Here is a 25,529-nt window from a genome sequence, read left to right as displayed (position 1 = left end):
AGGCGCAGGACCGACTTTTTACATGCCCATCCGACGCATGGATCATCTTACTTGTCAGGCAATCAGGTGATCAGCCTGCATTAACCTACCCAACTCCTCCAAAACGGCTCAACCTATTTTAATGTGTATGTACATTCATTAGGCCTGAAAATAGGTTTTTATCTATTTTGTACTTGATACTAGAAATAACTTATATGGCAAAACAACGTTTGCCGGGTCAGCTAGTACTTATTATATAGGTAACTCACATCCTCCAGCGATATCCTATACGAGGGCACCTGTTCGGGGTGCCTCCAGGGCTTGTAGTAGGGAGTGTCGGTGAGCGCCTTCCACCCTGGGTACCGCTTCGTCGCCGCCTGCAGCTGGTTGACCAATCGCGGTGCCAGTTGGGCTGTCACTCTGCAGAACATGGGATTATGATATTTAAGAACAGGCTCGTAATTTAGAATATTCTTAAAGAACGGGGACGAAGGTTAACGTTCCATAAGAACGGCACGGAGGCAAGTCTTTAAGAACTGGACTGAAGTTCAAATATTCTTTAACATATCTGGCACTTTACACAACGGCACAGCTTTTAGGCTGCGATTGTGTGTCATGCGATTTGCATTTTTAGATTTATTGTAAGACTTTAATTCAATTTGGTCGTTATTCTTTGCTTATTTTTTGTAAGTATGGAACAACTATTTTGAAGAAGCTGTTAAACTTACTAGAGATCACCCAATGGTCGAAATTCGACCTTAGTTTCAACGACATTAGGACCACTACCTATATTTTGTAAAAAATATTGACATAACTCTAAATCCAATATGGCCGATCATCCAAGATGGCGAAATAGTTATTTTCTATGCAGTTCTACAATATGGATATTAAATGAAAGGGCTTTTTAAGAGTACCTCGAAAACGAATGTAATGTCATACTACATCCAATATGGCGGCTCATCCAAGATAGAGGTATAGTTATTTTTAATGCACTTCTGCAAGATGGGTATCAAATGAAAGGGCTCATTGAAAGTAACTCGGAAACGAATGTAATGTCATTCTACATCCAATATGGCGGCTCATCCAAGATAGGGGAATATAGTTATTTTTAAAGCCCTTCTGCAATATGGGTATCAAACAAAAATGCTCATTGAGAGTAAATTGAAAAGTCATGTCGTGTCCTGTCATGCCGTGTCATGTCGTATCGTGTCGTATCGTAATATGACGTGACGTGAAGTGTCGTGTCGTGTCGTGTCGTGTCGTGTCGTGTCGTGTCGTGTCGTGTCGTGTCGTGTCGTGTCGTGTCGTGTCGTGTCGTGTCGTGTCGTGTCGTGTCGTGTCGTGTCGTGTCGTGTCGTGTCGTGTCGTGTCGTGTCGTGTCGTGTCGTGTCGTGTCGTGTCGTGTCGTGTCGTGTCGTGTCTTGTTATGTCAAGTCAAAACCAGCCGGGCATTAGAAAATGCCTGGTTGAATCCGGTCATTTTGTTAAGTGATATTATTTTCTAGTCGTAAAATTAAGTACGATTTCTTAAAGACTTAACTTAATCAGACTTTAACAAATTCTTGAAACAAACCAAACTAGAATCAAGCAGACTTAAGAAATCTAGTCAGAGATTTAACTAAAAAACAAACTCTCAAAAGAAGAAAATAATTAATTTCCACTTAAAAATTCTAACTATTAAGTTATAACCTCAATATATTATACAATTTGCATTATTATAAAAGCTTGTCGCGAGACTTAACAATCTGTCAATGTTTAATAACTCGAATAAAATAAAATAATATAATACTTATATCAGTTTACTCAGTTAAATTGGCACTTACTAGTTTAATATTTACAAATCACTCGACAAGCTTTTATTATCATGCAAGTTGTATAATATATTGAGGCTATAACTTAATAGTTAGAATTTTTAAGTGGAAATTAATTATTTTCTTCTTTTTAGAGTAATTAAATAAAAGCTTTTTTTCAAAAAGTTTTTTGCTTATAATTTATTTGATCTATCTCTGGTTTTGCACTACTAGAGATAGGAATAGCTCACATTAGACATTAGAGACATATATTTTATGTCAATTGTGAGCTATTCCTATCTCTAGTAAGGCAAAACCAGAGATAGATCAAATATTGGGAACGGCCGTAATAGATTCAATAAAAAAATACTATAATACATTATCAATTTGTCAACTTGTTGTCAACAGACTTTAACCATAAATAAGAGAGTATAAGTCGTATGTATAGGCTTGTCACTCAAAAATCTGTCATTTCTCATGTGTGTGTGTTGTAGTGTGTGAAATGTTTTATTTGTTAAAAAATTTATGATAAAAGCATACTTTCAAAATAATATTAGTTCGATGCACTCCTTCACCATATAAACTATAACTGTGCAAAATTTCATGCACCTACGTTTCCCCATTTTTCGTAAAAAGGGTTACAAAGTTTTTCGTTCGCGTATTAATATTATGATTTCATACTTTGTTTCCCGTTTAAATGATCATTAAAGCTGCGCGTCATTTACGAAATACCGATCCATTGTATTCGGTTTCAGTAGCGGTAATTTAGGTTTTTGTAAAGTAATTGTCATCACCTAATAACGTGAGAACTTGAAACCGTAAAGCGTTCACTGCGGATGACGTCATCAGCACAAATGCCGGTATCAGGCGCAGAAGGGCTAATTCTTACCGGTTGACGAGCCATGCAGGCAGGGCGCCGCGTGGGTCGGAACGGGAGACGTAGCCCAGCCAGCTGCCGGGGCCGTCCCGCGTGCGGACCACGAACCCCGTGAGCAGCGATAGCGCTCTGGAACATGGACAGTGGACACGTATGGTATCGATACTGGTGTCAGTATTTTATTGTAGAAGGTATGTGAAGAATGCTCAGTTATTTACATATACAATATATGTAAATAACTGAGCATTATGTATGTTGTATACAATTATGTATGTATACAATTTTTAGGAGAATTATAATTTACAAGTTACGTAGGAGGAATGACAAGAATGTCATTTTTAAGGGAATCATAAGTTACAATAGACTAAAGGTTAGTCTCTGAATTTCCCTAATGAAGCATTCATGGGTAATATTAGACTAACCGACTCCTATAATACTCCTATTTGAAAACTTTTAGCCCGGCCGCACATTGTCCGAAATTTCTGATCAGAAACAGTTGAACGTCCGCGCTGTCTCTTACATTTTGTACTGAGCCGAGTGAGCTCGAACTCGCCGGAAGGATATTTCGGATAGTGTGCGGGGTGGCGGTCCGGCGAAATTCAACTGTTTCTGATCAGAATTCGGACAATGTGCGGCCGGGTTTACAATGGCATTATAAAAAGATTGTCACATTTGAAGTTGAACAGTCAACAATAAAATTTATTGATTTCAAAAAAATAAACATTCAACGATCTTCTTATAATGTCACTGTAAAAGTTTTCAAGTAACTGCTTTTATGCAACAAGAAAAAGAGATACCAAACGTTAAGTGCAGCTCTACTACACACTAAACTAGAAAATTATAATAGTAAAACTTTCTTAATGGACCGATCCATTAAAATAACACGCATTAAAGGAGTTAAACAGTAAAATATATGAAAAACTTACGAGACTTAAGAGAGAGAGAGAGATAAAAATATTTAATGTTTTTTTTTTATTAAATAAGGGGGCAACGAGCAAACGGGTCACCTGATGAAAAGCAACTTTCGTCGCCTATGGACACCAGAAGAGCTGCAAGTGCGTTGCCGGCTTTTTAAGAGAGAATAGGATTACAGGGTAGGGGAGGTAAGGAAGGGCAGGGTAGGGAAGGGAAGGATAGGGAATTGGGCCTCCGGTAAACTGCTGGCGCTGTTTCACGCCGGTTTTCTGTGAGCCCGTGGTATTTCTCCGGTCGAGCCGGTCCATTCGTGCCGAAGCTTGGCTCTACCACGTAAAAATGTTAGTAATTTCCTCTACGATCAAAAACCCTAGGCGTAAAATTGCGCGCATTCGAGCGGAACCGCCTCAATGGGCAAAGATTCGAGGAACAAGATTTGGACTTCTGTTAGAGTTTATTAAAGTTTTCAATTTATATTCTGGGTATTAACTATACATTTCAAAATGTCTCCGGCTTGGCACATGAAGCGGCTGAAAAATGTAGAGCCTAGCGGAACACATTAATCTGTAGCTTAGTCCGACGTGATTGATCTAGAATCTGAAATTGTTCACTCTCATATCTTTGTCCATATAACAAAATATATCCTTGTGTCTTAGTTTATTTTTTTTAAACAAAATTACGTTTTAGATGGTCGACAGAAATAAAATATACAACATAAAGACATAATTTGATTTTAATTATATTTTAAAAGTGATTTATATTGCTTCGTGCTTGTTTTTTTTAGCAAATCTAATATATTCCTACTCGCTTAGCATTATCTCTATAGAGTATTCTCTTCCTATACAATAGTGCTGTCACATCGACAAAAGAAAGCCAATTTGTCCCTGAAATCTGTCAACATGTCTGTCCTTTTATTGCGGCCAAGCCTGCTGTCGAAATGTATCGGCGAGAAGCGACCATTTACCAAATATTATAATATCGATACGTCATGACTCAACTGAAAATGACTCGGTAGGGACTGGAAGGTCGTCACGGATTGACGCACACAATATCTAATCTATCGAGTGCTGAACCAATTAATGACGTGATATTTTGTGTGACCAGCAGGCAGCAACGTGGTTTATTTGGTAAATCAAATCGAATCAGCAGTCACTATAATTAAACACGTTATTTTAAAATAAAGAAATAAAGCAATGAACTAAGGGCCGGTGCATCTGTAGGTAAAATAAAATGGCGTCCATTTTTAACTGGACTTTTGAATTTGAATGAAGGCTTTATATGCACGTGGCGAAAAAAGGAACTAACGCTGTCATCATACAAAAACGGCATTTTTGACAGTTCTCCTTTACCAGCAGCACCAGCCACCACGTTACCACGTTCTTATAAAGCCTTGTTGGACCAGCAGAGTCTTCTGTCAAATTCTGTGGTCAAAGTTAAGGTTAAAGTTAAATTAGCCTCAACTATAAAGATAACTTTGACCATAACTTTAACTTTAATCACGCCTCCGGTGCAACCCAACCTAAGTTTCAAATTTCAACGCTTTTCTATTGATATTCTATTGTCAAAATATTGACTTTATTATTTTTTAGACAAAATTCCTGCGACAGTCTCAGATTAATAAAGTCAAATGATGACAGACTGGCCGTGCAGTATTTAAGATTCAATAAAAAAAACTAAATCTATTTTCAATTTGCCAACTGACATCAACCATAAATAAAACCATAGACATAATATATACTGTCGAATAAAACCATCTGTAATGTGTACGGTATAGGCTTGTTAATCAAAATCTCCAGTGTGTGTTGTAGTGTGTGTACTTAATGTTTTATTTGTTAAAAATGTATGATAAAAACAAAACTTTAAAATATTATTATAATAGCTCGATGCACTCCTTCACCATAACTATCACCTACGTTTCCGCATTTTTCGTCAAAAGGAATCCAAAGTTTTTCGCTCGCGTATTATTATATACTCGTAGGTACAGCATACTCGTTTAGTAGATATTTTTTGTGTAATGATGAGAGTTTTTACCTAGTATTACATTGTTCTTGTTCTACAACACTTCTCTCAACTTCTCTCAAATTTCTCTTTAGCTCTTACAAATAGCCTACGGCAATACGGGTACCCTATTTCAACTATAATACTACATTTTATTAAGGTTTTTTTTAAGTATTATAACTTACTAGCTATTGCCCGCGACTTCGTCCGCGTGGACTTCAGTTTATAAAGCACGATGTCAACAAAATTGGTGTCAAAAGCTTTTATAAAAAAACCCTGGAACCCTTTAAATCAATACAGCTGTGCAGTGTGCACACAATAAGTATTTCATTTTTTATATTAAACTTTATATTTTATGCCAGCTTATTTAGCCCCCCAATTACACAACTTTACCCATAAATTATTTATCATTGATAGGTTTAAGGTTACGTCACTGCACAGATAAAGTACTGAGTTTTTTAATACCGTAGAATAGATATAACAATCGAAAAAAATCGAAACTTAAATGGTGTAGTATATAATCAAAGCTTAAATGTAAGATCAAAGATGATACCACCTCTTATAGAAAGACTTTTGAGCAAGCGTCAGCGCGATATAGAAGACGCACGGCGCCATCTATTATGAATTTTTGGAACTAACTTAATTTGAACAAATTTACGCATTTTCACTCCCTGACAACCCTTTTTTACAGTAAAAAAGTAGCCTATGTCCTTTCTCAGGTTTTAGACTATCTGTATACAAAATTTCATTACAATCGGTTCGGTAGTTTTGGCGTTTGGCGTGAAAGCGAGACTGACAAACAGACAGACAGACCGAGATACTTTCGCATTTATAATATTAGTATAGATTATGTGCACACTGCACAGCTGTTTTTGGGTATTTTGATTAATTAAGGGCCGCGCTACACCGGAATGGCAGCGGCGAGGCGAGCACTTTCAGCGCTGCCATTCCGGTGCAGCGCGGCCCTAAGAGGGGTACCACTTACCAGGGTTTTAAAAAGTTTTTAATTTGACACAAATTTTGTTGACACCGCGCGCTATAAACTAAAGTCCACGCGGACGAAGTCGCGGGCAACAGCTAGTAACTAATAAGTATGAATAGTTCTATGTTACAATGAAGTAAAAAATAAAACGCCATCTGTTGAATCGTATTAGAACTAAAATGTTCATTGCATCGATATAATTCTGGTTTTTTTATAATATTATATATAAAATATATTTAAGTAAAAAATAAAACGCCATCTGTTTTCATATATTAGAATTAAAATGTTGATTGCATTGATATATTTTCTGGATGGAATATAGGCCAACACGGTACACTTGAACCTCCTTTATTTTAGAGCGCCTTCTGTTGTCAACTTGACACATATATTAGAAATGCAGTAGGAGTTGTATAAGATAAGATAGAGTGATTATTATTATACCAAGTGATAATATTATTAAACATAATATTCTAACGTATTAAAAACTATAAACAAAAACAATAATAACTATTAAGTATGATTAGTTCTATGTTACAATGAAGTAAAAACTAAAACGCCATCTGTTGAATCGTATTAGAACTAAAATGTTCATTGCATCGATATATTTTTGGATTTTTTATAATATTATACATAAAGTATATTTAAGATTTTTGAAATTTTATTTTAATACACATCCAAGACCCAGGAACATTGAAAACTTTTTGTTCCGCCTGCGGGACTCGAACCCAGGACCCCCGGGATGAGCGCTGGCCACGCGCAAAGCGAATTAATTTTCATCGATATTTTCATGGAAATAAGATATTTTCCCACATCAAAATGTAGCCTATGTCCTTTCTCAGACTCTAGAATAACTGTGTACAAAATTTCATTGCAATCGGTTCAATAGTTTTAGCGTGAAAGCGAGACAGACAGACAGACAGAGATATTTTCGCATTTATAATATTAGTATGGATAACATTTTAGTAAGGGGGTAAAAGTTAGAACTCTCCTTACCTAACAAAGCCCTTCCGCGGCGGGTAGTCCTTGTGGTAGACGGAGTGGTTGAGGATCATCTTCTCGTCGCCGGTGTCCAGCCACGACCGCTGAAGCACGAAGTCGCGGTTCTTGAGGGGCGCCGGACAGGACACTACGGAATAAGCAAATAAAATACTTATTTTCACATGGATGAAACCCTAGCTTCTCAGTAAGTAAAAAACAACAAGCAAAACACAGGTAAGTTTTAAGCACATGAGACACCACTGAGAACCTATAAGGTTTGGGATCTGGGATCGCATACCCAATACAACATTTTATCCGAATATCTTCATAATATCTTTTGCCTCGGCGGGTTCCCGTTAGACTTGGAAGCCTTTAATTGTCTAAGCAAGAGTGGTGTTTTTTTTTTTTTTTAGTTTTAAAATATATTTTATTCTGTAGGATATTCTTTTGGCTTATTTAAGTATGTGGTCTCTTTGATAATTTTCCAAATTTTTTTACTGTTTTTTCCTGCGTTTTGAAATTGCGCTGCCTCAAAATCTCTTTTTAGTTTTTTAATTAATGTAGAGCAGAAGTTTCGGTATCTTTTGTATGTTACACGCAGGACGTGACTTTCAGGATTTTTCTTGAGTTTTTTGTACAAGTTGTCACGGTTTTTTATGCATTTTAAGATACCAGGTGTTATCCACGGCTTAAATATTGTCTTTCTGTTTGATATCTTAATTTCTTTGGAGTTACTTTGAATTAGAGCCTCATTTGCATCATTCATCAAATACAGAGGACCAAAATCTAGGTTTATTATTTCTTTATTTATTAGGTCATAGTCGATGCGTGTTGAAATTTTTGGAGGTTTGGACCTTTGGCATACCGACCATAAACAGAGCAATACTGTAATGATCCGTCAGAGTTGTTTGGAGGATTAGGCTACGAGCTATTTGATTAGTCTTTAGGAAAGTGTGGTCTAAGCATGTTTTATTGTGGGTAGGTGATGTGTATGCAGGCATCATACCATGGAAGGCAAGTAAATCTAGATATGCACAAAGGTTTATGTCGTTGCTTTGTTCTGCGATATTTATATCTTTAAACGAGCAATTCTTATATAATATATATATATATATATATATATATACTTATATATAATTGGAATCTCGGAATCGGCTCCAACGATTTTCATGAAATTTAGTATTTAGGGGTTTCGGGGACGATAAATCGATCTAGCTAGGAATCATTTCTAGAAAATGTAATTTTCATAGGATACCGAGCAAAGCTCGGTCAAACAGCTAGTTTATATTTATATCTCCCACTAATAAAAGATTCTGTTTACATGAGTATTTTGTCAAAATTTTATCTAAAGAATGTAGAAAATTATCAGTGTTTTTATATCCAGGAGGTCTATAAACAGCTAAGGCAATTGTGTCTTTGTTTAGTGTTATAAGAAGACAGTTTGCTTCTTGTATTTCAGGTTCTTCCACAGTTATCATTAAGTTGCTTTTGTAGTAGACCACTACTCCTTCGTTCTGAGTTACATTATTGGTGGTGGCGTAACTATTATACCCATTTAAAATTGGCAAATTAACTGATGAGGGAAGCCAGCACTCCGTTAAAATAATACAGTCCCAATCAACCCCTGTAGCAGATAAAATTGGCATTAATCCTGACAGGTTACATTTAATGCTGCGTATGTTTTGCTGAAAAATTTTTAAACATTTTTTAGACTCCAGCAAATAAGAAGAACATTCCTCTGCATCACAGGTAATGGATTGGGCCACGTTATAAGAGTCAATTTCAGTTTGTACATTCATCAATTCATTGAACTTTGATTAAGAAGTGTAATACAGTACAAAAATACAATATCAAATTACAATAGAAGGATGGTTAATATAACGTATAGCTGATAAAAATAGCGCGCTAGTTCTTCGCAACGAATAGCGCGCGCTATAAATCTATGCATAAGACTCTACGTTATAACGTACCGCGCGGTCACTGACCTAGCGCGGCGCCGCCCGCGCTGCCGATCGAGCGCGGTTTCGTTCGATCGTTGTCGTGTCGTTTCGTTGTCAAATCGGGTGAATTCGGCTATCATTGCATTTGCAGTGTTGCGTTGCGTATTAAGTAAATTATGGGTAAATTATAATATTATAATCATGACTTCCATGTGAACGTATTTTTTCTAAATCTGGAAACGTTACTAGTGACAGAAGAAATCGTTTGTCGTCGACAGAAGTGGCGCAAATAATATTTTTAAATGTAAATAAAATGTAAAAAAAAAACTGGCATTGTAAAAAGAGATCTAAAAATATGTACATATTATGTACTTAGTACCAAAAAAGAAAAAAAACATTTAAAACATTTGTAAATAATAAAATTGTATATATACAACCTAACCCTGACCTAAACCATAATAAAGAAAGAATTTCAATAACGTCGGTAACTTTACAACGCTTCCAGAATCGAGATTTCATTCGATATAACGTAGCGTTAAAACTAGCGCGCTTGAAATAATCGAGATTCCATTCGATATAACGTAACGTCAAAACTAGAGCGCTTGAAATTCGTTAGAACGTAGCGTCAAAACTAGCGCGCTTGAAATAATCGAGATTCCATTCGATAAAACGTAGCGTCAAAACTAGCGCGCTTGTAATTCGTTAGAACGTAGCGTCAAAACTAGCGCGCTTGTAATTCGTTAGAACGTAGCGTCAAAACTAGCGCGCTTGAAATAATCGAGATTCCATTCGATATAACGTAACGTCAAAACTAGAGCGCTTGAAATTCGTTAGAACGTAGCGTCAAAACTAGCGCGCTTGAAATAATCGAGATTCCATTCGATAAAACGTAGCGTCAAAACTAGCGCGCTTGTAATTCGTTAGAACGTAGCGTCAAAACTAGCGCGCTTGAAATTCGTTAGAACGTAGCGTCAAAACTAGCGCGCTTGAAATTCGTTAGAACGTAGCGTCAAAACTAGCGCGCTTGAAATTCGTTAGAACGTAGCGTCAAAACTAGCGCGCTTGAAATTCGTTATAACGTAGCGTCAAATTAAGCGCGCTTGAAAGAATCGAGATTTTTCGTTATAACGTAGCGTCAAAACTAGCGCGCTTGAAATGTAGCATATTCCATATAGCGTGTTATGAAAACATAGCCGTTAGGAACACCACTACTGATTAGAGAATGTAATTGGGGTCACCTGTTTTAATTAACTGTAAATAAATAGATACAAGTACGGCATTTCTGAGCTTAAAAAATAATGCAGTTCCATTATAACATCTACATAGCACACATTACTAAATAGTAAATACGTTTTATTTAATATTTTATGTTACTAATTATTTAGTAACCATAGATAGATCAATTCACGAATAGCGTTCCATAATTTTCAACCCGTATATTGAATCATAATTCATAATAGGGAAATTTCTTTATAATATGCAGTTATAATTTTTTTAATAGAACAGTAGTAGTAATTTTCTTTACTTGTGTTAGGAACACAAGTAAAGAAAATTGACACTATGTAGCCATTCCAGCTAACACCCTATTATAAAAATAAACCCTAAGAAAACCCTAGGTAGCTCATTTAAATAAAAACAGGCGTGGAAACTACCACTCACGCGAAACGGTTTTATTAATAAACCATCGTGTAGAACCTAGTACCTATAACATATCATGATTCATGCTAGAAATACATGCAGTACTGAAGTGTATAATATGAAACTAGTTATAACAGGTAAACTCCGGTTATAGTCACGCATCGGCTTTCCCTTTGAAGCCTGAAGGTATAATTGCTGAAACGTATTAAAAGCGATCATACAAGCTTACTACGCTTCGAGTAATCGTTAAAGATCTTTGAAAATACTGCACACTTCATAACGCAGAACTTATTAATATCATCTCGATAAAGGGAAACACTATCAGATGACAGTCATCTGATAGAGCACATACATAGGTTATATTATGTATGTATGTATGTACATAGAATCATATTTTGATGACTATGTAAATACTTAATAGAATAGATAATAAAGTAAAAAAATGTTATATAGTTTTTTTGTTCATCAGTCATTTCCCCACCCCTTTCTAAGAAAAACGTACTTTATATTGTAAGTGTATCAAATTACTCAGTTTTAAGCTGAAAATTTCTTATTAAGCTTTGCTCGTTGTAAAGCCATCTTTTCTGACGCAACTGGTACAATAAAAAGCTAAGCCCGTATATAAAACAGCATAATAAACGACTAGACTAGGCTATTGACCTATAAACTAAGTCCTATAGGTACTTTAGCAGCGTGAAACGTGAAAGAAGATTAATATAATTCCTCTCTCCGTCTCTAATTACCGCCAACCGAGCGACGATGACGCACTCATCCTTTAGGCTTTGAATTATCATGGAAACGAGATACCTAAATGCGTGGAAGGGTGGAGATCCGTATAATATTTCTAGATAAAGAAGTTTTTAAGAATACTTTTGTCTGTCGTATATTCGCAAATTCTTTTTCATTTAATCAAAGTTGCAGAGAAGTGGGTAAATATGTTTTGTACGTCCTTACCGCTTGAAAAACAAAAATATATAAATAGGCAAAAAGGAAAACATTACAACTAAAACCTACACTGCCACATTTTTGTCTAACGTTGGGTTGCATCAACTTACTTTAACTATAACTGTAAATTTAACTATAACTACAATGCAAAATGTCAAATCTTTGGTTAAAGTCAAAAATGGACGCCATATTTAACCACAACCTTGAGCTCGACAAGGCTTTAGATGCACGAGGCGAAAAAAGGAACTAACGCTGTCATCATACAACAACGCCATTTTTGACAGTTCTCCTTTACCAGCAGCGCCCCCGCCCACGTTTCATTTCAAGCTTTGTCGGACCAGCTGTCATCTGTCAAATTCTGTGGTCAAAGTTGAGGTTAAAGTTAAAGTTAGCCTAAACTATAATCGTAACTTTGACAATAACTTTAACTTTAACCACGCCTCTGGTGCAACCCACCCTAAAAGTTGAAAATCGAAATGATTAACTACTTAATACTTATATTTGATTGAATGTTTGAAAACTTTTGTTAGTTAACTATTAACAAGTTAAACTACACTTTTATAAACTCTATGAACGAGATAGATAGATAGATTTTACTTAAAATTTACTATAAACTTATACAGAACTTAAATGTGGGCAAGGAACTAGTTATCATATTAATTATTAATTTTATAAATTAGTGTAATTAAGAATCTATTATTAAAGGTAAAATTCAGTTGGAAACGATTAATCAACTAATATATTATATTGCTGTTTTTATTTTCATTGGAAAACCCAGCTCATAGTCAAAAACAGACACATTTTTATCGCTTAGTTTTAAGCCATAGTGAGGCTTTACATTCATATTAAAAAACAAGCAGCTAACTAAAACACGCTCTGAATCTGCACATAGATACAAAACCCTGCGAAATATTGTTATCAGTTAATTAGAATTTACAGTTAACGCAAATATTTGTTCAGTATTTTAAATGGCGCGGTGGAAACACGAAGTGATGGCGTCGTGAAACACTACTTAAACATCAATTAAACTTATGTTTAATCTGTTATCAGTGTGATTAATAATTTAATTTACGTTTAATAATAATATTATACATTCGAAAGTGTGTCTGTATATCACCTCTTCACCTCTTCACGCCCAAACCGCTAAACCGATTTCGCTGAAATTTTGTATCGATATACTTTGAGTCCCGGGAAAGGACATAGGATACCTTTTCCCTTAAAAAGTTGTCGTGCGATAAATATTTTTGACGCGACGAAATTGCGTTAAAATGTTAAAATATAAAACAACATTTTAGAGCCTACCCAAATCGCATCACAAAAGCTCTATTATCTATAGCTTTGTCCACACTGTGCACTTTCATCTTCAATTTTCGCCATCTTCTTTCATTCAACTTTCGTTTTGGCGCATTCAATAATTGTATGCGTCAACGAACGCAACGCCAACATTGTTATTTTTAGGGTTCCGTACCCAAAGGGTAAAAATGGGACCCTATAACTAAGACAGACAGACATCGAAGTCTGGCTGTCCGTCTGTCCGTCTGTCCGTCCGTCTGTCCGTCCGTCTGTCCGTCCATCTGTCCGTCCGTCTGTCTGTCTCCAGGCTGTATCTCAAGAACCGTTATAGCTAGACTTATTAATTTTATTTACAGATTGTGTACCTATATCTGTTGCCGCTTAAACAATAAATACTAAAAATAAAATAAAAAATTAAGGGGGGCTCCCATACAAAAAACACAATTTTCGGCCTATTTTTGCTCTATAACGGTATGGAACCCTTCGTGAGCAAGTCCGACTCGCACATGGCCGATTATTATTATTCAGTTGCAGTGTCTGTCAGATTATTGTAACATGTGTGACGAGAACATTTGACTGGGACGCGACTGTATGTGCGACTTATTTGGTCATAAGCAATTCCAAAAAATTTTGGGTACGATCAGAGCGCATGCGTCGTGGGCATGCCTCACGTGCGCTGTTGACTGCACTATAACGCATGCCCCGAGTCTGTTCGCCACACATAATCTCATATCTTTATATAAATATATACGAGCAAAGCTCGGTCAACTAGCTAGTATATACTTAAGTACAAGTTTTAAAGAAAACTTTTGTCGTTCTTTCTCAAATCCGCACTTTAAAAAACAAGCTTTTTACAAATAAGCTCTTAACTTAAATGTATATTTTACTGTATGGAAGTATATTTTGCAACATCTTAAATCCGGAACGGGGATTGTAAGGCGTGAGACAAAAGACGGTCCCTAGACAAAACAAGACCGCGCTCGATCAGAGAGTATATTAAATACCATCTAGCTCCTATGTTAGTCTGTTACATCAGTATGTATGTAGATTGTAGGCAAGCAGTAGTAAGTATGTACTATCTGAGAAGCTGAATCATAGGCTAGATGATGGACCTGTCTAATTTGGTCGCGTTATGTCTAACCCAGCCAACAGAATAACACAGTTAACATTGAATTAACATAATCCGACCAAACGGCGTATGTTCGTCAACTGCCTATGAATTAATTTCTTCGATCGTGCCTATTAGATCGGCTATAAGAATAGGTATTTTAAATATAAACCGTTTCCGAACCGGTGGTAGGCATTATTATAGATTCCAAAAAAGTATTGTACAATAATTATAATGAATTTCGAATTTTGAGGCCTTATTACACCACCGTGTGGCAACTGGCAAGACAGTGCCCTCGGCCAAGCACTTATATACTTATGCAGATATACCGAGTATATATATACATACCGAGTGCTCGGCCGAGAGCACTGTCTCGCCAGTCTACTTGGTAGGTGTAATCAGGTCTTTAGAGGTAGCATCAAATAATAATAATATAATAACTAAACACGCATTATAAAACCGTACGCCGTAAATTCAAAGTTCCAAATGGTTTTAGACGATGCAAATTGCAATTCACGCCGTACCCAACAAATCAATACAAAGCAACAACGATGTTTCGTACGACTTGATTTTCATGCATCGGTCGTACAGCTTTAGTACTTACTAGCTATTTGACCGATCGATCGATTTTTCGCCCCCGAAACCCCCTATATAATAAATTTCATGAAAATCGTTGGAGCCGATTCCGAGATTTCAATTATGTATATATATATATATATATATATATATATATATATATATATATATATATATATATATATATATATATATATATATATATATATATATATATATAAGAATTGCTCGTTTAAAGATATAAGCTAACATCGAAATAGAGTTTAGTTGTTTTTAAGAGTATTTATTACACTTAAATATACACTTTTCTTTCACTACACTTGCACACACTTGCAAGAAAAGTGCATAATTATTACTGTGAAAAATTAATTTCCACCAATGAGTTGCAGTACATGCAATATTGTATACGCCTAAAACAGTTAGATTGTTTTAATTGTAAAAGCAGCCTCCACACGTTGGCCGTGTTTGCCGAACAGAAGAGGACGGCGCTATACTAAAGAAAGAGATTGAATCATTTGCGTCTTTCTTTCTGGTATAGCGCCGTCCCCTTCTGTTCGGCAAACACGGCCAACGTGTGGAGGCTGCTAAACAAACAGCAGAAACGAGCAGCCAAATCATCTGATAGTAAGCGACAATTCTTAACCCATCACTTGAAACACCAGTACGGTTAGCTTAGATTCATGAAACATCCCTAGATTACTAGATACGTACTCGTCTCTAAAAATAAATCAACCCTTAGAAGATAAACAATAAACTGGCATACTTATTCATAGTGGCACAGATCTGTTAAACAAATGAAGCAATCAAGGTATAATCGTAGCTACGGAGAATTTAATTTCCTTTCGTTTGAATAAGACTCGTTTGCATAAGTAACTTCGACAGTCAGTTTCAGTCTAAGGGTCAATTCAGACCTCAACGCGACGAGGCGAGGCGAGACGCGGCGCAGCATTTTGTATGGATTTCAATTGCGTGAGACGTCTTGCGAATCTGTCAAATACATATTATAGATTTAGAAATGCATCTACGCGTCGCGTTGCGGTCTGAATCAACCCTAAGGCTGGGTTTATATGCGTTACAAAACGAACCCAATATTTAATTGAAACATATTTTATACCCTGATTCCAAATGGTGAAAAGATATATTACATCATACCAACATTATTTAAAAAAAACCTTACAAACCGGCCGGTTATAAAAATTTAAAGAATTAAGTACACCTGACAGCAATTGATAGCAACTGTATAGAGTAGCCAGTAGTTCTAAAGTTTTGCGTCACAATAAGAATGAAATACGTCATTTACGTTCCTAGTACGTACTTCAAACGCCCCCAGAATGAATTATGAATCAGGCCCTCAGTAAAGGTCGCGCTTGTCTTCATTACCATCGAACCATTGTACGTATTCAGTACGGAGCACCCAATCTTAAATACATCTGCCCTTTCAGCCGTGTCAGCGGTTCCATAAAGAGATCTCCCCTCTGAAGTTCATTGAAGCTCACTCAGACAGAAAATTATTAAAAATATACCTGTGCGGCGAATTATTACTGATACTGCCGGGCTGTTCGAATGAAATGAGGATATTTTGTTCTATTTTCGAATTTAAAAATAGTATAAACATTTTAGAATAATTGTACTACATCACACCAGGCTAGTTTCCGAACCGATCGTAGGTTCGGGAACTAACCCGGCGAGAAAATCCTGACCTAATAAACGACAGCGGTGCTATTTTGTAGCAAAATATAGGAAAATTGTAATTCCAAGAATTAATTAGGTACATGATATATCAATAAGAAGTAGCTTACTTTCTAGACAGGGTATAAAATGAAGAATTCCATACGAGTCTTGTCACTTGTGTAATTATGCTTGTGCTAGGAAACAATTATTATGTAATGAGGGCTTAGAATTCTTACACGTTATTTAACAGCACCGAACGTAAAATATTAATATATAATAGCGCCTGTCGTAAAAAATTTCAACCGCACCCCCGTGGCCGATATTAAAACTACTGCAATCAATCATAACTCCACAACATTGTGATCACATAACCCAGTTTTCAGGCATCGGGCTGTTATTAAATAAAAATATTAATAAAAGTCATAAAATGTTACGTTACGTGATAAATACGTTTGAGAAATAAAATATTGTAGCCGGGACTCGTTACAGCCGCGCTAATGGCCGCCGAGTGCAATATATTCTCATTCCAAATTAAAAATATTTCACTGAGTACTATCTAGATTCCTCATTCTGGGTCCTAGTTGATTTAGTACATACGAGTATTTCATTCTCATACAGAAAATAATTGTATTAGTTTCAGGCTTCAGCATTGCCTTGCTAGCTTTTCATTTACTCATTTGGTACTTTTACGTAGCTTTTACATGAGCAGTACCAAATTGAGAAATTGTCATATTATAGGAAGCCTCAGGGCTCAGGCTTACTTAATTGTGACTTGTGACTATGAGTCAAAACTTGACGTTGATTGTAGGGGCTTAGGGCGATTTTACCAAAGTTCATAGCAAATCCGAGTTTTATATTCTGAACGCCCAATGTCTGAAGTAGGCGTTTAAGGAGCATCTAGTATTGATTAATAATATGAAATGATCATTTTATTGATCCCAGCTGCAATATTCTTAACTTTGAAATCCGCGGCGTAATTCTATCACGTGCAGGCGCTTCGATAATAAAAATTCTATCGCGCCCGCGGCCATGTTCCCGCAAATATTTGATCAAATCTAAGTAAATTCGTTAAATATTTCGTGCCACGAATCAAACCCAATTGGTTGGTGTACTTTTATGATTAGTAGCGTACGAGATCTCGTTGATATGACAATATTTTGGGAAGAAAAATCATGTAAGAAAAATCGTGGGGAAAGTCGAACGATCGGGTTTCCTTCCTCCGGAAAATTACATGTGACCGTCGAGACCTGCGACTCGCTTAACTTTGACCTCTCCTAGATCTTGGTATCCGGTCTTCTGCAATTGAATTACTTTGCTCTAGAATTTTCGTCAATATTTTTGATGCTCGTTCGTTCGGAGACAAACACACAACAAAAAATAAGGTGCTGCTAATATGAGTAGTGAGTATTTCCATATTCTAAAATAAGAGACTTTTTATCGACGACCACTATTATTACGGGCAAAAGAAAAAGCAGCCTTAGCTATAACTGCACTTTGCAGTTGTGGTGCAGTGCAGTTACAATTTATATTACGTGTATAAATCAGGGGCGTCTTTCCCTTAGGTGCAATGTGTGCGGTGCACACGGGCGCCGCGGTCCTAGGGGCGCCCAGCGCCGCTCGCACTCGGCGCGCACTCGCGCTTGCCGGCCGCCACTGCCCACGCTTTATTGACCAACGGAAAAAGAACTCCAGTTTGCAAACATTTCTGTGTAATTTCCGAAGCTCTTCTTATATATTTTGTAGAATTACAGCAAAGCAAGGCGCGCCATGAGTGGCTCGGCTTTTGCAATATAAATATTATAATCTTAATTTTTCAACGTGAAATGAACCTTAAAACACATAAATGAAGATTATATTATTTGGTGTAATAGTGAGTGTCCGATAGCTCGTTTTTTTAAAATAGGTAGTGGGAAGATTTGGATTTAGATACAAAAAAGCACAGTGTTCTAATTTAGAAAACAAACTGTGCCATGCTGGCTCTTTGGATATAGAGAAGTTAGAGCTCATCAATGAAATCGAATAATGAAATCGAATTAATACCGAAGTTGTGATGATGTGATGTTTAAGAAGTGTAAAACGTAAAATTTAAAGTAAAATTATAAAATTTACGTTTTGGGGTTAGGCTTGTTAGGGTCAGTCAAGACTCAAGAGCACATCATGGTTCAGACGTGGGAGAGCCATGCTTCGGCATGAATGGGCCGGCTCGACCGACAGAAAACCGGTTTGAAACAGCGCTTGCGCTGTGTTTCGCCGAGTGAGTGAGTTTACCGGAGGCCCAATCCCCTACCCTATTCCCTTCCCTACCCTCCCTTATTCTGTTCCCTTTCCATCCCTACCTTCCCCTATTACCCTATTCCCTCTTAAAAGGCCGGCAACGCACCTGCAGCCCTTCTGATGCTGCGAGTGTCCATGGGCGACGGAAGTTGCTTTCCATCAGGTGACCCGTTTGCTCGTTTGCCCCCTTATTTCATATGTAAAAAAAATAAAAATAACAATAGAGTTTGTTATCTATTTTATATTGGAGAAATTTGACAGTACCTATGTGGTAACTTGATGTGTTATAGTTCGTCTAGTGCAGGGGTCGGCAGACTTACCACTCAGATGAGCCAAATATCAAGTTTGTAGATTTTCCTTAGTCCTTAGACCTTCAAAGAGCCGCTGCGTACATTTTATACCTAAGTCTAATACATAATAATAATTAGAGTCTAATTTGCTTCACACTACAAAGCTACATTTACAGTTTAAAAAAATAATTAAGGTAAAAGCACTAATGGCAGACGCTTTAAGGAAACATGGAACATTTTAATGTTGTAAAATATATATTTATTAAAATAAAGGATTGATAACTTCTTCCATGTCTTCAGTAACTCTTACAAAATAAAACTATTATGATTATTCACTGACAAATCAATTAAAAAAGAAATTATTGGTCTTTTTGTAAACTTAGTCATAACAACTAATAGATGACATCACAGAAAACGAACATCACTAATAGTAGACACCAACATGAACTAATAGTTGACATAGAACATTACATTACATTTAACATTTTTCCTATTATTAGGTCTTTATTTGCCGTTTTTAGGGTTCCGTACCTCAAAAGGAAAAAACGGAACCCTTATAGGATCACTTTGTTGTCCGTCTGTCCGTCTGTCAAGACCCTTTTTCTCAGGAACGCGTGGAGGCATGAAGCTGAAATTTATATCAATTACTCAGGTCTACTGTCCCTTGAAGCTGTGAAAAAATCAAACTTCTAAGCCAACGCAATCAAAAGATACAGCCGTTTATGCCGCAAATTTTCGACACTTGCAAGGGAATCAAAACCTACAGGGTGCTTCCCGTGAACTCAGAATCTTGAAATTTGGTACGAAGCAACGTCTTATAGCATAGATAAAGGAAAAATTACGAAAACCATAAATTTTTAGTTACATCACATAATATATTTTTTTTTAATAATTTTAAACTTACTACCCATTTCCTCATAAACGCGTAGAGGTATTAAATTGAAATTCATACTAAATACTCAGGTCTATAATACCTTTAAGCTGTCGGAACCCTCGGTGCGCGAGTCCGACTCGCACTTGGCCGGTTTTTTTCAAAAGATTTCATTTACTTCATCATAGTAACTACATGCATATGAAATATTATCCACGTTGTCTCCAGATTCTATCCATTCTTCTTCCATGCTAAAACTATCTTTCCTTTTATTTTTATTTTTCATATATTTTTTGCTAGCAAATTTATTTTCAGTCTTTAGTCTCCATGCTTCTGTTGCCTCTTCTTTTTTCTTCTTTCTTTTCTCAGCTCTCCTTTTTCTTTTTTTTACTGCTAAAAAACTAAAGCAATCAATTTTTAGATCAGACAAGGTCTAATATGTCAATTTTTAGGTACAGTAGTTCTAATTTGTAAGCTTGTTAATAGAATTATATTTTCAGAGAATATTGATGATATTTGCAGTAGAATAAACTACAAAATAACTTTAGTATGTATTGCAAAATGATGATATGAGTTCCATGTCATCTATTAGGTTTTTTACATTTACAAGAACTAATAGTAGACACCCTTTATATTGTTAGCAAAAATGGATAAAAAATCATAAATAAACATTAATTAGTGTAAACAACATGACCTAAAATCCAATGAAATCAATAGACATTACAAAAAATCAAATAAATGTATTCAAAACTTACGTGCAAAATTTCGCCTTCCTTAACCTATTTGCTAAGAAACTGCCGAGCGCGTGTTGACACGGTCACATTTTTTACGAAAAATTATCCCATTTTAAAATTTTGTTCCCGAAGGCGTCCCTAATATATTTTTTCACGTCAACTGAGAAGCTTATAAAATTTATAGTGTTGAGAAAAAATTAGAGTAATTCTTATTTTTATGGTATTTTTGTCGTAAGTGTCATCTATTAGTTCCGAGTTTACCATTAGTGCTTTTACCTTAATTACTGAAAGAAATGTATTATATAATATAACACTCATTAATTATATTATATTTTAGTTTTAGACTTTAGTTGGAAGTTGGAACGGGATCCTTGCATTGCTTTCGAATTTCGAAAGCCTGCCTATGACTGGCAAGTAATTACTCATTTTTATTAATTGAAGGCACAACTGTAAATAATTGTCGTCGGTTAATTTGCTTCTTAATTTACTTTTAATCTGATTCATAGATGAAAATGTTTGCTCACATGAATATTGTAGAACCGAAGATAGATATAATAGCAAATGCTATTTTTTTGTCGTTTCATATGTTGCAGGAATGCTATTCCATGTATCAAACTGGATTTGCTCTATTTTAGGTAAATTATTATCGCAAGTTGATGGAAAAGCCAGTTGTTTCTTATTGTTTAGGTGTTTTATTTATGCTAAAGTGGTACAGTTAGGCAGTGAGTGGGTGTAAGAAAACTCTTCTTAGAAGAGCCATATTAATCCTATGGAAGAGCCGCATGCGGCTCGCGAGCCGCGGTCTGCCGACCCCTGGTCTAGTGGAACGAAATAAGCCACCGCTTAGAGTCCTCACCCTTAAGCGGCCGGAGAAACTGTACTTTTACTTTGTACCCATTTCATTTTGACCGCGCGCGCGCTTGTACGTTAGGGTAATGTTCGCACACGGGCGCCACATGGGCTTGAGACGGCCCTGTGTATCATAATAATAAATAATAATACGCGAACGAAAAGCTTTGTAACCCTTTTTACGAAAAATGGGGAAACGTAGGTGCATGAAATTTTGCACAGTTATAGTTTATATGGTTAAGAAGTGCATCGAACTAATATTATTTTGAAATTATGCTTTTATCATACATTTTTTTAACAAATAAAACATTACACACACTACAACACACACACATGAGAAATGACAGATTTTTGAGTGACAAGCCTATACATACGAATTATACTCTTTTATTTATGGTTGCAGTCTTTTGACAACAAGTTGACAAATTGAAAATGGATTATAGTTTTTTTATTAAATCTAAGATACTATTAGACAATGCTTACACGGCCAGTCTGAGATCAGCTAAGTCCCAGAGACAAGAGTTGAAAAAAAAATGATAAAGTCAATATTTTTTACAAAATAACTAAGGTCGAATTTCGACCATTGGGCGATCTCTAGTAATTTATAGTTCGCCGTAACTCTTCTATACGCATCACAATATAAAGGGTAACATAGGAGGATAGGATTTCATTTTTGTCGTTGGTTGATTCATATAGGCAAATGATGGTTCAAGTGATTCAACATAATTCGGTCGGGCGAAGTCAAGCCCAACCGACAGATCACGCCGTCCTAACATTGACTTGACATAACCCGACCAAATATCGTAGGGCCACGATCTGCCTATGAATCAATTTCTGATTGATGACTGAATCTGAGTAGCCGATACTCACTGGCGTAGTACCCGACGTCGTTGTTGACGTTGATGTGTCCGGCGTCCTCGGCGGCCAGCATGTGGGTGTCCCACACGGAGCGGTACTCGGGGTCATGCAGCACGTCGTACAGCGCGTCCGGCTCCACGTCGGAGAACTCCGCCACCACCTGACACACAGTACTACATGTCATCACTCATAATCCTTACAAAATCTATACATAATATTATAAAACAAAGTCGCTTTTTCCCTCATGTCCCTTTGTTCCCTTTAATCTTTAGAACTACGCAACGGATTTTGATGATTCTTTCAGTGTTAGATAGCCCATTTATCGAGGAAGGCTATATTTTATCACGCTAAGACTAATAGGAGCGAAGAAATAGAGGAAAATGTGGAAAAAACGGGGAAAAATAATTATCACTGGCTCGTGGATGATAGAAGAAGTGATCGTCAGACCGAAGTCGAGTGACCACTACTACTCTCCCCACTCAGATTGGATCAGTAGTTCCTGAGATTAGAGCGTTCAAACAAACAAACAAAAAACTCTTCCGCTTTATGATAACGCGACGTAATTTTGGCATGGTGTGTCATCGGTAAATTAAAATACATTGCAGGTGGAATCATGCCGAACTTCCGCCGCGGAACTTCGGCATGGTGTGTTTACACACTCAAGTATATTATAGCAGTCTATAATAATTAAAATCCGCCCAAACATTCGGAAGAATTTTAACTGCATCGAGTACACGAGCGCTGAAAAAAATAGTTCAACGACCCGGCTTTGGACGGGATCCAAGAGAGCAATCGAACTACCGGCACCTCGCATCTAGATCAACACTCCACGAGGGTGTTATAGCACTGATATATAGCCAATAACCAATCGTTATTGGCTATATAAATAGCGGCGATGACCGAATAAATGAGAATCAACAAGTTTTATGTTTCATAATTAAATTTTCGTTTAAATATACAGGGTGTAACAAAAACAAGTGATAATAATTTAGGGTGTGTACGTGTTCCCTGTAGAGAGTTCTCTGTGAAAGTAGCAACGCTGAAAGACCAAAAAAATTTTTTCACTTTTGTATGGGGAAACTCGTGACGCTCGGGCCCTTGCCCATACAAAAGTGAAAAAAAAATTTGGTCTTTCAGCGCTGCTACTTTCACAGTGAAATCTCTACAGGGAACACGTACACACCCTAAAGTATTATCACTTGTTTTTGTTACACCCTGTATATATTATTAAAACTGTAAAATTCTGCATGAATCGTTTTTTTTCGATCCAATATATTTTAAAATAATCTTTAGAACGTATAGAATGGATTAATGTTGGGTTGCCTTGTTAAAAGAAGCCGCAAGTACCTCTAATTAAGTTGAATGTTCGCTGGATACCACAACAGAAATTTTCTCCTCTCTCTTCCTTTTGATGTGGTTTACTAACCTATAGAGGGCGTCTTAAGGATCGGTGCTCCTTTGGGGCATAAATGCATATTTGTTGGGATTTCTTTTGGGCAACTTATAGAATCTGAGTCGGACGACCATCATATCGCGGTGATCATCTTAGTCCAGCCAACTCCAGCCTCCAGTCTCAGACCAGCATCAGATCAGTCATCGCAAAGGTCACACAGGACCCAAGAGTCAGGAATAGTCAGACTTTCTTCATTTAAAAAAAAATGAAGAATATCTGACTGCCCCTAGCTAGCTTTTTTGCGTGTCTTAAGTCGTCATAGACGTAAGAACGACCAGCGACTAGAGGTTTGGTTGCGGTCACTTTGGGAGACATCAAGTGGTAAAGATCTTCCTCACATTCGTTAAATTATGTACATAGCTCATATTTTTCTTTTATGCTTTATGCTAATTCAAATATAATTTTCCATACCTATGGACGATTAATTAATCGAGAACAAATCAAGAAAAACGAATAGCATATCAGCCACGACACGAATTTCGCGCTATGGTCTTTTTGTGATTGCCAGAACGCGTTGAGGCCGTTTCCATTAGCTCGTTACGGCCAAAACATTTTAAAGGTCCTATATAATTTGAAAGGGATATCGAGCAGCGTCGAGGCGATCCATTACCGCTAATAGATTGCAGCGTAGGGTGCTGACAACAACTTACAAATAACTTTAATGTAGTGGTACCTTGATTGATTGGTTAATAGTTAATACTAATTATTCTCAATAAGGGGATAAGGAGGATTTGTAAACATTAACCCATCCATCAACAAGCGACAGCCAGGTGCCGCATAACAATTGAAAATCTACTATGTCTGCGATACCCACGATGGAGGTGCTACGTCACATCAGCCAAAACTAGAAATCACTTTCAGAATAAAATGAATTACATGAAATTTCTTTTGCTACGGCAACATAATTTAGTAAATTATACTGTAAGAGGATTTAGTTCATAAAAGCCCTAAGAAGACCACGATTGGTTTTCGAACGATATTAAATTAGCGTCCGCTAGGGATTCGTGGAATTGAAGACATGAGTGGATGAAGCGGGTAAGTAATAATTTGAAAAATGACGTTTTTTTGCATAAATGGAGGCTTCAGGAATCAGGACCATTAAAAAAGATTTGGAAGCAAAAATGTGTTCTTTTAATATGTATAACTATGGCATAATATTAACCAAGAGTTGTTAACCCTCGGTTGGTCGCGTGGGGTCTTTAAAAGCCCGGAGTTTTCGAAATCGAGAAAAAACTATATTTAAATTAATCTTAGCAACTACGCTCTTTAGGTAGCTTCCTAAAAGGAAATATTATATTTCGATATAATTGCCACTAATCTGAGCTCGCGTGCATGTATTATGTGTTACAGATATTGTGCCTATTCACGCTGGGGTCTTTAAAGACCCCAGGTGACCAACCGCGTAACTAAATTCGATTTGATATTTTCATACAGTTTTCACACCGAATTCGGTTTCTTCTATGATTTTCCTTGTATTTTATAATAAACCAATTAAAATGTTCGTGTGTTA

General features: G+C 36.5%; 1 protein-coding gene across 1 annotated transcript in view; it reads right to left on the bottom strand.

Moving 5' to 3' along the window:
• LOC121739841 (START domain-containing protein 10-like) overlaps nt 1-25,529 on the bottom strand; it is a 52,845-nt gene that overhangs the window by 1,446 nt on the left and 25,870 nt on the right. The window contains exons 2-5 of the mRNA XM_042132428.1: nt 22,579-22,726; nt 7,535-7,667; nt 2,659-2,775; nt 249-399 (exon numbers count right to left, since the gene is read on the bottom strand). Coding sequence (XP_041988362.1) covers nt 249-399; nt 2,659-2,775; nt 7,535-7,667; nt 22,579-22,726 — 549 coding nt within the window. The remainder of the gene's footprint in view (nt 1-248; nt 400-2,658; nt 2,776-7,534; nt 7,668-22,578; nt 22,727-25,529) is intronic.

This window comes from Aricia agestis, chromosome 2 (genome assembly GCF_905147365.1).
Source record: "Aricia agestis chromosome 2, ilAriAges1.1, whole genome shotgun sequence".
NCBI lineage: Eukaryota > Metazoa > Arthropoda > Insecta > Lepidoptera > Lycaenidae > Aricia > Aricia agestis.
The sequence above is the reverse complement of the archived record's forward strand: the minus strand, read 5'-3'. Positions and strand labels throughout refer to the sequence as shown.